General features: G+C 46.3%; 1 protein-coding gene across 2 annotated transcripts in view; it reads left to right on the top strand.

Annotated features, from left to right (window-relative positions):
* Positions 1 to 14,204, top strand: part of tesk2 (testis associated actin remodelling kinase 2) — a 35,556-nt gene that overhangs the window by 15,934 nt on the left and 5,418 nt on the right. For both annotated transcript variants that reach the window (XM_079751394.1, XM_079751393.1), the window contains exons 6-11: positions 4,903 to 5,049; positions 8,256 to 8,338; positions 9,006 to 9,090; positions 9,851 to 9,934; positions 12,020 to 12,106; positions 12,811 to 12,949. In XM_079751394.1, coding sequence (XP_079607520.1) covers positions 4,903 to 5,049; positions 8,256 to 8,338; positions 9,006 to 9,090; positions 9,851 to 9,934; positions 12,020 to 12,106; positions 12,811 to 12,949 — 625 coding nt within the window. The remainder of the gene's footprint in view (positions 1 to 4,902; positions 5,050 to 8,255; positions 8,339 to 9,005; positions 9,091 to 9,850; positions 9,935 to 12,019; positions 12,107 to 12,810; positions 12,950 to 14,204) is intronic.

Below are 14,204 nucleotides of genomic sequence, written 5' to 3'. Positions count from 1 at the left end.
TGGCAGGCAACATGAGCAACATATTCAGCAGAGCAGTGAAGCCATTTTAGCAGCCGGTGAGATTGTTTTTCGTCATTTGATTGACTCTTCTACTCTTTGACAAACTATGAAACTATTTAGAGCGGATATTGGCCGATAATAATTGGTTGCCAATCGATCGGAGCACCCTATTTCACATACCAAAACACTCACACAAATAAATACACACACAGAAACACTCAAGCACACACACACAGATGCACTCACGCAAATATATAAACACACAGATGCAGTAATGCACACATACTGATGCACTCACATAAATATATACACACACACAGATGCACTCACAAACACAAACTAATGCCCTCACATAAATATATACACACATTCAAATATCCTCAAGCACATGCCGATATACGCAAGGCTAATACACACATTGATATATACACACACACACACACACACACACAGTAGGACTGCGGTAGGTCCGTCTTGGGCTGTAAACTGATTCTCGTTGCAGCAGTGACCCTGGAAGTCAATCTGTGTTGTTTAGTTACTTGACCCCTACCAGCCCCCCACACATGCACACACACACACACACGGGATGCAGGCCTGATTATGAGGCCATGCTGAGAGGAAGTCCAGAAACAGCTCAATGCCTTGCCTCAGGCCTCATGCCTTGCCTTCAAACGGCCGCACACGTGCAGATCTACACACACACACACACACACACACACACACACACACATGAACTCACTTACAAGAATTCCTCAATTCTTAGAAGTAAAGAAAAAAGGGAATCGTTGGATGGTGCCCAAGTCCCATGTGACGTCAGACCACATCACATCCACAGAGGCGGACATCCCCTGCAACCGCGCAGGGCCTCTGTAATACGCCCGCTTGTGCTGCATCGATTGGTTCCATGATTGGCCGCAGCCATCATGGAACGCAATCATCATGCGAGTGTGAAACTGCATCTGTGCGTGCTGTCGACTTTTCCACCGAGCGGGATGGAGCGCTCGTTATTGGACTGCCCTCAGCGTCCCGGCAGTAATACATGATCTGTTGATGTGTGGTGTGGTGGAAACTTTGGTTTGAAATGAAACAACGTCACTTTCTATTGGATGTGAACGGATCTATAGGGGTTGAACCCAAATAAACTGTTACATTTTTTGAACATTTCAGATAAGATGTCTGGATAAGTACGAGGGAATATTTAATAAAACAAACTCAATCACTGTGCTGTTGACAAACCTGCGACTGAGTTTAAACTCTGTACTCAGTGCTCCAGTCTGTCAGTCAATCATCACCCCAAACCTTTAGCTTGTTCTCCCCTCTTCCCTTACTCGCATCTCTCCTCTCTCCTTTCCTCTCCTCTTCCATCTCTCTTTTCTCTTCTTCCCTCTCTGTGCTCTCCTATCCGCTTTTCTTTCTCACTCACTTGGTCTCTCTTACTCTCCCCATACCTCTCGCTCTCTCTTGCTGGCCTCTTCTTCTCCCCTCTCCCTGCTCTCCTATCCACTTATCTCTCTTTCTCTCTCTCTCGTTCTTTCGTTCTTTCTTTCCCTTTCTCTATTTCTCTCAAGGCACAAATACTCTACTCTCACCTACCACAGTACAGTAGTGCTGACCTACATAGTATTTAATGTACAGGCTAGACTAGCACTCCGTAGCGTCTGTCTCCACCTAATGGCATGCTGTGGCGCTAAGCCTGGGTGCACCCAATCAGACAGAGAGCCGCAGGGGGCGGGACGGCCATGTACTGCTATATCCTGGCAAGTGGAAACAGAATAGCTAGTGTGTAAGCCCATTGAATAAGCAGGATGTATTCACCGTAGTTCCTTATTTGCTAATTTTTCCCTTCTCATCCCACTTACCACCAGGACAGATGGCGTATTTGTTCCTGTTTATTTTATTATGATCTTTATTCAGAGACTGTTTATTAAGGACCTGGTAAGCTCTGGGAAGCTTGTAGGTTAGATGTGGACAACCTGGATAGAACCCAAGGACCTATTGGGCGGGGGCCATGCAACCACCTTAGCCACTACTCTGTTGTGTTGTCACAGGAATGAATGGGAACAGAGGTGAACTGATATGGTGTGCTCTGAAACTATCGGGCAGCAGGCCTTCACCATGAATGAAGGGAGGCGTGGAGAGTTGTATGCTGCTGGGTAGCCCCTAGCCAGTCGATGCTGCAGAAGGGAGAGAGGGGTTCTGTTCTAAACAACACAGTTCCTCAGGCCATTTATCGAATTAGCCCACGAAACAGCTCCTCCTTTAAAGGACATGGATGATTAGCATGTATATTCGGATTTTTCAATTATTCAGGTCTGTTTAAACTGTCTATCAGCGAAAATACCCACTATAAATCCTGGAAGTGGCCTTATATCTTCAGCAGGGAGAATAAGATCAGATATGAGCCAAAGTATTTATAGCATACTCTGGTTCCTGGTTCCCTGGAAAAAACATAGAACACAAAACAACGACAACCAAACAGAACTAGACAGCCTGGGATGGTGTGGCGTGGTGGTCGAGGAGTTCTGGGGGGAGCGAGAGAGAGCTGTGAATCCCCCCCAGCAGACGACAGATGTTAGGCCGTTTTACTACATAGGAATTTGTGTAATCCTCTACGGGGAGGTGTGTATATGTGGGTCCACATTGAATGTCTTTACGTTTGTATATTGATGTCCTTAACTATTTCCAAAGCGATGAATTGTTTGACTTTTAAATGAAACCCCTTTCTCACGTAAGCCTCGGGGTTATTATTGGATGCAATGCCCTTTGATCGCCTGTCCTTCCGAAACCATCTCTTGAACCAATCTAAAGAGCTGGAGGCAGACCAATCGACCGCCTGTGATCTTATCCTGCTATCAGTGTATTCATAAATACATTATCATACATCACTGGTCGTTTGTTGTTGAAACAACTCAAAAAAACTCCCTAGGGGGAATGGTATTTGGACTTCTAAGTGTGATGGTGAAAGCGAAAATCAGACATGAAACAGTTAACCCCATCCCCCCGCCAACACACACACACACACACACACACACACACACACACACACACACACACACACACACACACACACACACACACACACACACACACACACACACACACACACACACACACACACACGCGTGTGTGTGGTTCATCTCTGCCTTCTCCAGAGATGATGTCTGCGGGGGCAGCCCCTCTGTGCAGAGCTTAGTTCCTAAACTGATTCTGACCTTCACTGATTGACTCAAACACTGATTACACGATTTACTCCATGGACCACGCCATGCTTTAAAACCCCTTACATGCTGCTTATGCTGCTGCCACGCCCCCTCCCCCCCCCCCGGCCTAGCTTCAATGAAGATGGCAAGAATGAGGTCACTAGGTCGACTCTCTCTCTCTCTCTCTCATTTTTATATTTACCCATCCATCCTCGCTTGCCCCTAATTCTATGAGCGAGGGCCAGGCCCCGGTGTATGTGTTCACCACGTCACTAAATCAGAGGGGCTTAGCGCGTCACTACGGCTACGCTAGAGGTAGAGCGGTGGTCACATGCTCTGGGTTTACGTCTCAGCCTGTGTGTGTGTGTGTGTGTGTGTGTGTGTGTGTGTGTGTGGGTTAGCATGCCAGCATTAGGGTCTCTGCTTGATCGGAGCTGACGGGATGAAAGGCCAGGCTACTTTTAACCTCTCTGAGCTGATTTTCAACTGCTGGGTGGGGGAGCCTCTTGTGTGTGTTTCCCTCCGTAGACCAGGTCAATCAACAGGCGGAACTAGAGTCTACTAGTCTGTCCGTCAGCCAGCCAATTAACAATAAGTCAGTCAGATAAGTTGTTGGTCAGCTTCAACAGTTCAACAGTCTAGTTGGACAAGTCTCATTCAGTGAATGAGTCCTCAAGTCAACAGTCATCAAGTGGACAACCGGTCAGTACAACATGGGCCGGTCAGCCAGTCAGCCAGCTATACATCATAGTACCAGCCAGGCAGACGGGTGACCGCTTGTCAGCTGGCCAAATTCTCGGAAGCGGTTGAGTCAATTAGTGAGCATACCAAACCAAACCATCAAGTCAGGCCACTAGGCAGAGATTCTGCAGTGCCTGGTGTCTTACAGCAGCCAGCCAGTGGAGCTCTCCAGTGATGATCTGTTCAATGAGGGCCCTGGTTTTTAGTCAGTTTTTGTCAGGCATCTGGTGTTTCAGCTGCACTGGCCCTGACAAAAGGGAAAGTTCTGTTGCTGTAATGACGGTGGACACACTGTTTTACTTCCTGTAAAAGCTGGCTCCGGACCCCCTCTCGTAGCCTATCAGGAAATACGCAGACAATGACGATGGAACCATCAGGAGACTTCGGTCCAGTCGCACAATGGCTGGCGTGTAAAACAATTGCTTAGGATTAGTAAATATACAGAGTCATGTACACAGATGTGACCGCTTACGGAAAAATAATCACAACTCCTACTATTAGCCATTGCACATCCTTTGTCCTATTGTTTATGATCAAACCTCAAAGCTGCCAAAGGGAATTGGTAGAGTTTTTTAAACATATTTTTGAAAACACAAATATAATTGTGTTTTTCATATCGCTGTGTATTGTATATTCTTCCTTGTTTCCAGTATTTTCACTGTTTTATGTTCTCAGTTTCCAGTAAGGTAGTCTGTAACAATGTGTGTGTGTGTGTGTGTGTGTCCTCTGGTCCAGTATATTAGTCAGTTACATTGTGTGCGTATACGTTTATGTGTGTGTCATCGTTGTCCAGTGTATTAGTCAGTAACATTGTGTGTGTGTGTTTGTTCTCTGGCGCCAGTCAATGAATCAGTTACATCGTGTGTGTCTTTCTGGGTCCAGTATCTTCGTAAGTAACACATTGTGTGTGTGTGTGTGTGTGTGTGTGTGTGTGTGTGTGTGTGTGTGTCTCTCTCTTCAGTACATCAACGGGGGTAACCTGGAGCAGCTTCTGGACAGCAACAAGCCACTGAGCTGGGCCTGCAGGGTGAAGATGGCCAGCGAGATCGCCAGCGGCGTGGGCTACCTGCACTCCAAGGGCATCTTCCACCGCGACCTCACCTCCAAGGTGGGCCCCCAATCACACTCTAGGTTCTGGGGTTCACGTCTGAGGGAATGGGGCTGTGATGTGAAGGGGGCAGGACTTTCGCTGGGCCCCTAAAATCTAGGGATGGGTCAGAATATTAGATTATTTGATTATTCGTTCCTGAGGCTCCAAGCCGATATTAAACATTTGCACGTTAATATTTTTTCCATTAAAATAAACAAGAATTAACGTACTGAACTAATGTTGGACACCTCGAAGGGCATTATCCCGCTTTTACCGTGGTCACTTGCAAAAGAAAAGAAATTAAGACCACTCATTAAATTTTCATGCGTTTTATAATCCAAATATAACGTTTTTCACAAGCCATAACTTTGTTTCCCTGGTAACGCCTGAGGGTTTGACTAATACCTGGAACAATCATTTCCCTGCCGTAAGGTTCTTATGCAACGGAAACATTGTTCACTCCTCCAGTAAATAGGACGGACCTTAGCGACGACATGGCAACGGGTATTCTAGTCCGCTCAGCTATGAGCCAGAGAGCTAACGTTATGCATTGTACATTGTACAATTCGAAATTCGTCCCAGCCTTTATACCACAGATACTCTAGGGTCTATAGCATATAACCGCATTGTCTGATTACAGTTTAATTAATTTTTCACAATTTACCAGCTCTCGTTTTGAAGGCTGAACAGACAATTTGACTGGAACCTCTTAGCAGGTAGTTGTTTTTTTGCATTTAAGATATTAAGTGATTTCTTGCCGATGATCCATGGCTGCCTTTGTGAATGTCGGCACACATTGAATAACCAATCATTCGTTCACACCACCCACTGATTATTCAACCATGTTAAATTTGAGTTATTCTCATCCCTACTCAAGACAAGGATGCAGGGGGCTGATGTGGGACACAGGACGGATGTGATCCATGTTGCCATGAGTGTGTGTGTGTGTGTGTGTGTGGTGATGGCTGAGTTAACCTGTGCACATTGATCACTCAATGAACAACAGGTGTGCAGCCCCTGAGTCCAAGTTAGGGGGCTGCTGGAGGGAGGTACCCTCACTCCCTGGCGTTCTCATCTCCCGACAGAACACCTGTTACAGCCTGCTCCAAATGGACATTATGAGAGAGAGAGAGAGAGAGAGAGAGAGAGAGAGAGAGAGAGAGAGAGAGGGTACTTTGTAAGGAGCGATACCTGTTTCAGTGACAGGACTGTTCATTTGTTAATTGAACTAATTGGAAGTAAGAGAAGGAAAATTGAATCGCCGTAGGGTGGAGACGGTACAATTCATTGCTGCGAGAGTGTGTGCGGATAATGGCTGTCTAAAGCAGCCTCAGCTGGCCCCCGTCAGACTGATTGGACTCTGGGGCTGGGTGAGGCTGCACAGCTGTTGCGTATTGAGCAATCAGTGTGCACATGTTAAACCAGCCATCACCACACACACTCAGGGAGTTCTCCAACATGGCAACATTGAGAACCAGGCCATGTATCATTATCGGCAAGCCTTACAGTTAACCTGCTTCAACACCAGCGCCCAGCGACGATGTCTGGAGGAGCCCACTAAAAGTCACCTCGAAGGCGTGTGGCATGGACCTTGCTACAATGGGCCTAGGCAAAACGTTGAATTATGAGGGTCGGTAGATTAGAGTAGGTCAGTGGGATATTGGTTCTGTAACGAAACATTATAAAAATCAAGATCATAGTGAAGATTATTTCTGCTCTCACCCCAATAAATGAAGTCTCCGCTTCACTGTACACGCTTGTACATCTCTTGCGTCGTTCACGAGGCTTTCACTTCTCGATGCTGACAGAATCCCTGCCGGCACTAAGTGTCAGGAAACATAATCTAATTCATAAAAACTGTTCCTGTAATCACAGGAGTCTCCAAGTCTAGTGTGAAAAAAAACTGAATGGGATCAAGGAGCATCTGTGGTGTGGAAACGTGGATATTTCCTTCACTCGAGGCAAGCATCTGGTCCACGGATGACCTAGAAGCATTGAGTCATTTGTCGCCTGTCAGCTGTCAACAGAGAAGTACATAGATGAAATGAGTTTCCATAGTCCTTTTTGATTATTAACTCACTTGTATAATGCCAAAGCGACAAACCAGTATACTGGTCACACCAGTCCTACCAGGACGTGTTTTCAGTATTTCTCTGTTCCTCTCGGGTTCCATTGACCTTTTCCAAATATATGAGATACAACCCAACAATGACACACATTATTGGATTTCCCAGGTTTGTGTAAGTTCAAGTTCAAGTTTATTGTAGAGCCCTTTAAATACAACAATAGTTGACCAAAGTTCTGTACAATTCAACTATCTAGTCATAAAACAAACAAATAAAATAAAACCAACTAGAAGCACAAAAAAGGACACACTAGACAATGATACAACTTGTATGGAGTTAAACGCAAGAGAATAGAAATGAGTTTTTAGGAGGGATTTGAAGATGCACACTGAAGGGGTTAGCCTGACATGAAGAGGGAGTTTGTTTCTGTTTGAGACCACTTGCAATCCTTTTGACGGTGAATGAAGGCTTGGTTTAATTTACAACAGTGCTTATTTAAATGCTAATGTAGATCACAGAGCACTGCCACAAACTGGACAAGGTTATCGTGTAACTGTGTAAAATGAAGTCAATGCGATCTCTTCCTGAAAAGCACACAGAGCAGCTGGTATGTCAGGTGGAGGGACGCGAGGCAGTACCACACGGTGTGAGTGGTATGGCTGCCCGCCTTAATAAATAAATGATTAGACTTGTAATCTAATTCCCCCTGTGGCGGTTTACAAATAGAACGACCACGGGGGACGTGGTGTACCGAGTTATTATTGTGTTAAGCTAAGCAAAATAATGAGTTGTGGGTTGCTTGGGAGAATTTCCAATAATATGTATTTTAGAAACACCACCGTTCATCTTAGACCGAAGGAGTCCTTTGCAGATCAACTTTTTGTACTTTAATACTGTGGTTTCGTTTTGGTCGTCAAGCATTCCACTGGTTAAGGCCAGTGGAATGCCATGGAGACGGAGGAATTCAGATACAAATAAATCATGCCCACCTTGCCTTTCTTTTCTATCGTCCACAATGTTCACATCGCCGTCCACTGTGGAGATTTCGCACCAGGTAACAAAATGTTGAAGTAGTAGCAGGAAGTAGCAGGAAGTGCCCATAAAAGGTTGTTTGGCGAGGTGTGAGTTGTGACATGTTTCTTTGTGTTTTTTCTCCAGAACTGCCTGATAAAGAACGATGAGAACGGCTTCACGGCGGTGGTGGGGGATTTTGGCTTGGCTGAGAAGATCCCCAGACCGGGGTAAGCACAGCGTTCATCCCCTGGACCTCCAGGTTTCTGTGAACACACGATTCTGTCGTGGGAACACCGAGTTTTTGTAAAAAATTAAGATTATTTTTGTCATCAAAATCGTAATGCAAAAGCACAAGCGTCACTGAATGGGTATCACTGTGTTCCCAGTAACTGCGTTACTGGGATTATGTTAAGGATCTGGCCGGATTTTGCCCAAACCAGCTCCTGTTGGCATGCTGTAATATGAGCAGTGTCTGGATTTGCCTCTGAAACAATACAACTATTCACATTCACAAGGATTTTAGCCACCAGTCCCTCGAACTCGGGAGAGGTTTTAAAATTTGGCTGGAAAAGTCGTTGGTGTATGATGTGTGAAATGGGAGTGTTATGTGAAACGGACAAAGAGGTTGAGAAAAATGCAAAAATAAGAAAGAAGAAACAAGACAGTTGTTAATACTAGTTGGCAGGTCCATATTTGGAATGGTTTTATTGCACTGGTCACAGATGTTTCTGCAGAATCTTACATAACCTTGTAACTGTTCCGATTTTGTGTGTGTGTGTGTGTGTGTGTGTGTGTGTGTGCATGCGGTGTGTGTGCGTTGGTGCATTTACATATGTGTGTGCGTGTGTGTGTGTGTGTGTGTGGGTCTGCCTTTGTCTGTGTGTGTGTGTGTAGTGCTGAAGGAGAGAAGCTAGCCGTGGTGGGCTCTCCCTTCTGGATGGCCCCCGAAGTCCTGAGGGATGAACTCTACAATGAAAAGGTGAGCATTCAAATCCAAACTTTATTAACCCCTCCGGTCGGAGACACTAACAGAGCTGCAGTCTAACCAATGTGACGCTCAGACACGGGGGGACTGAGGCTGTGTGGGGGAGGAGGAATGTGCGCCCATGTGAGAGAGTTATGAAGTGCTTAGGAACTCACTTATGAGGCACTGAATCGTGGTGTGTTCTTACGTTGGTACACACAGCCTGTGAGTGAGGGAGTGAGCCTGAAACACATCTTTCTGTATTTATAAATACGTGTTCTTGCTTGTATGTGTCTTGAAGAGAGAGTGAGTGAGGGAGCTTGTGAACCAGTGAGTGAGCTTTAGAAACATATCTATTTCGCAAAATACTTCTGTGTATTGATGCGTGGATTGTGTTTGAAAGAGAGAGGGAGTGAGGGGGTATAGAAACACATATTTTGATATATTTCTATGCGTTCATGCCTGTTGAGGTTTGAAAGAGAGAGGGAGTGAGGGGGTTTAGAAACACATCTATTTTGATATATTTCTATGTGTTCATGCCTGTTGATGTTTGGAAGAGAGAGGGAGTGAGGGGGTTACAAGAATCGCATCACTTTCTATCTATTTCTATTTATGTGCTCATGCCCATTGCTGAGAAGAGAGTGAGGGAGTGAGTCAGCAAGAAGTGAGTGGGTGAGTTCAGAAACAGATTTCTTTATGTGTGTGTGTGTGTGTGTGTGTGTGTGTGTGTGTGTGTGTGTGTGTGTGTGTGTGGGTGTGTGTTTGTGTTTTCCAGGCCGACGTGTTCTCCTACGGTATCATCCTGTGTGAGATCATCGCTAGGATCCAGGCCGACCCGGACTTCCTCCCCCGCACAGAGGTCAGTTCCTGGTCCACTGCCCCCCTGGTTAGTCCTGGTTAGTCCTGGTCCACTGCCCCCCTGGTTAGTCCTGGTTAGTCCTGGTTCACTGCCCCCCTGGTTAGTCCTGGTCCACTGCCCCCCTGGTTAGTCCTGGTCCACTGCCCCCCTGGTTAGTCCTGGTTAGTCCTGGTTCACTGCCCCCCTGGTTAGTCCTGGTTAGTCCTGGTCCACTGCCCACCTGGTTAGTCCTGGTTAGTCCTGGTCTACTCTACTGCCCACCTGGTTAGTCCTGGTTAGTCCTGGTGCACTGCCCACCTGGTTAGTCCTGGTCCACTTCCCACCTGGTTAGTCCTGGTCCACTGCCCACCTGGTTAGTCCTGGTTAGTCCTGGTCTACTCTACTGCCCACCTGGTTAGTCCTGGTTAGTCCTGGTCCACTGCCCCCCTGGTTAGTCCTGGTCCACTGCTCACCTGGTTAGTCTTGTGTGTGTGTGTCTTGATCGTTGTGCGTGTGTGTGTGTGTGTGTGTGTGTGTCTCGATCGTTGTGTGTGTGTGTGTGTGTTTGACTTGATCGTTGTGTGCGTGTGTGTGTGTGTGTGTGTGTGTGTGTGTTTGTGACTCCAGCTGGTCTGTGTTACATAACACTAACAGCAGTAATACCAGGGAAGCATTACACAGGGCTTCAGGCTTTTAATAGGCTGATACTCAACACTGTTACACTGTGTTGAGCTCTTACACTGTGTCATCCTGGCCTTCATTAGGATGGATCCAACTAGTTTGATGATTTCTAGGTTGTTCATTTAGTCAATGATTAATGAGGACCATCATAACATTTTATGATTAAATATTAATATTGATGGCTTTTCCCTGTGTCTTAAAGTGAGTGTGTGTGTGAAAGCAGACTATGAACAATAGAGTGTTTGTTTGGGATGACAAACGCAGTTGTTGTAGAAAGAAGTATTTAAAGCAAGTGTGATGGAACAAGTAGATTGTTGAATTACGATTTACACAATGGATGTGTTCATTGTATTAAATTAAAGGGAAGCAGAACTAGTGTACAGTTGAACTGTTCAACTGGCAACACTGTGTGTGTGTGTGTGTGTGTGTGTGTGTGTTTGTGTGGGGGTGTGGGGTGTGTGTGCATGCATGCATGTGTGTATGCATTTGAGGAGAGCCTGTGTGTGTGTCTGTATGTTTGCAGGCTTGTGAGTGTGCATGCAAGCCTGTGTGTGTGTGTTTGTGTGTGTGTGTGTGTGCGTGCAAGCCTCTGTGTTTTTGCATGCATGAGAGCCTGTGTGTGTGTGCCTATGCATGCAAGCCTGTGTGTGTGCATGTTCTGTGTGTGGGCATATTCTGTGTGTCTGTGTGCATGTGCCTGTTTGTGTGTATGTTCTGTGTGTGGGCATATTCTGTGTGTCTGTGTGCATGTGCCTGTGTGTGTGTGTGTGGGGGGGGGGGGGGGGGTGTGCATGCGCGAATGTGTGTATGCATTTGAGGAGAGCCTGTGTGTGTTTCTGTGTGTATGTTTGCATGCTTGTGAGTGTGCATGCAAGCCTGTGTGTGTGTGCATGTGCCTGTCTGTGTGTGTGTGTGTGTGTGTGTGTGTGTGTGCGTGTGTGTGTGTGTGTGTGTGTGTGTGCGTGTATTTCATGGGGGCTTTAGCCCTCTGGGAGCGGCTCTGGGACAGTGTGATAGTATGTTGGTCATAACGCTGAGTTGGGCAAACATACGGGTCCAGTAATCTGGACCAGATCATGGGATGGTGTTTCCACGTCGATTAGTGTTGTTGGATGAGTTATTGGCTGCTGTGTCAGCAAGGGTTATGTCATTCATCTGGCCCTTGGATTCCTTTCCTCCCTTTAAATTAATCCATTTCTATGTCTGTGTAACTGTGTATCTATGCATCTTTCGGTATCAAAAGAAAAGTCATCTCATATTGCCAAAGCGTACATAAATAAAGGGGATTCAGGTATTGATTACAACTGAACAAGAAGACATATTCAATATAACAATAAAATAACTCCCTCTCACCCTCTATCTCTCTCCCTCACCCTCTCACCCTCCCTCCCTCCTTCCTGCCGGTTGTCGGTGTCTCTCCACCAGAACTTTGGCCTGGACTACCATGCCTTTCAGCATATGGTGGGAGACTGTCCACCGGACTTCCTCCAGCTGGCCTTCAACTGCTGCAACGTGAGTCTGCATAGAGACAGCCACACACCACTCAACCAATCAGAATGCACCCTGACTTTGGAACTGTGTAGAATTCTGAAACTCTTCTCCATCAGCAAACCCACCGATTTCGGTTTAGTTCTGTTTTGATGTTGATGTTTTCCTTTTGTCATCATTTGTTTGCGAAACATCCAATGGTCCTAGCTTATCTATGTTTTACAGAAAACCAGGTTTTCCAGAATAATTGCTCTAAATACTTAGGTTGTATGTTTGGTCAGTTGTATATGAAGTGAACAGACCTGACGAGTTTGATCCTGCAAGTAAATTTGCTAGTGAGGGTGGCCAAATCTGTCCTCATCAATGTCTTTTAAAGGAGAAGCTGTTTCAGCAGCTAATTCAACAAATGGACTGAGTTACAGGGATGTTTTCAACAAAGCCTTTATGAATACACATGCTTACCGGAGGTGTCTTTTTAGCCCTCCTACAACCTTGCATGATTTGAGGTTCAGCCAATCCATGGTGCTGCAGGTTTTTCATTGCCAACCTATCACTGAAGAGCTCCTCTCTGACTTGATCAATTCAAGGCCAAAGTGAGTTCAGAGTTGAATACAGACAGGTTATTAAGGTGTGGGCTATACTGGAGTGTCCGTTCCAAAGTCAAACATCCCCACTGTCGGTCTCCTCTTCCTCCTCCCCCCTCGCTGCCCCGCCCCCCGCCCCCCCAGATGGACCCTAAACTCCGGCCGTCCTTCCCGGACAGCGTGTCCATCCTGGAGGACCTCCTGGGGGGTCTGAAGACCGAAGAGACGGAGCGAGAGCGCCACCACGTGAGCGAGGAGAACGACAAGAAGATCAACGCTAAAGGTAGCCCCAGCTTCCTCCTCCACCCCTGTCTACACCCTCCTGACCGACAGCCATTTTGTCCTGCCTATCAACCCTTATCAACACATGACCTGGCAAGAGAGATGTATTTTGGTTGTAGATATGCCCTGCTCTTGAAATACGGAAGTTAGTCTTTTATATGTAATCCTACTTAAATCAAGGTCGGTTAAAAGTTAACATCAGAGAAGAAATGTGGATTAACCTCGAAATGTTCCTGTCCCTGTGGATTCATTGTTAAATTATGAGGACATGGGACTATGAGGATTTGGGACTATGAGGACATGGGACTATATGAGGACGTGGAATATATGAGGACATGGGACTGTGAGGACATGGGACTGTGAGGACATGGGACTGTGAGGACATGGGACGATGAGGATATGGGACTATATCAGGACATGGAAATATATCAGGACATGGATTATATGTGGACATAAGACTATATGAGGACATGGGACTATGTCCTCATGGGACTATGAGGGCAAGGGACTATGAGGACATAGGACTATGTGAGGACATGGGCTATATGACGACATGGGACTATGAGAGCATGGATTTAATGAGGACATGGACTATATGAAGACATGGACTGTGAGGACATGGGAATATGTGAGGACATGGGAATATATGAGGACATGGACTATGAGGACATGGCATTATATGAGGACTTTGGGCCATATCTAATTACAATATGGCAAAGGTGTTATCCGTTCGTGTTTTCTAAGTCCAATTTCACTCGCCCCCCTATGTCGTATTCAGAGCCTGGGCCGCATGTAACCCACAGACCACACCCTCTTCAACAGTAGGGCTTCTGAGGTCAAAATGTATATTAGGACGATGGCACACGCACAAACACACTGACACACACAAGTGAGCAAGCACAACACTATGACAGCGTGATCTGTGGTCTCTCACCTCAATTCTATAAATGTCTCGTCTTTCCCCATAACCCATCGCACACTTCTATATAAACAAGCACACACACACACACACACATACGTCCTTCAGTGTGGGGACAGGCCTGTTGGTGCCAGTAAAAGGGCGGGGTGGGCGGAGTTGTTCAATCAGCTGTTCGACGAAAAAACAGAAAGCCACCGCTCTACTGAGACCCCACCGACCTCCCCCCCACATGAAGGACAGTGTTCTGCTGCCCTGTCATCACTCAGACCACATGACGGCCAGTGAGACAGGTGACCGAACGACCCCGGCCGCAGTGGTGGATGCTCATTGGCCCTTG

Source organism: Pollachius pollachius (genome assembly GCF_949987615.1).
Source record: "Pollachius pollachius genome assembly, chromosome: 14".
NCBI lineage: Eukaryota > Metazoa > Chordata > Actinopteri > Gadiformes > Gadidae > Pollachius > Pollachius pollachius.
Note: the sequence above shows the minus strand (reverse complement) of the source record. Positions and strands in the feature narration are given on the sequence as shown.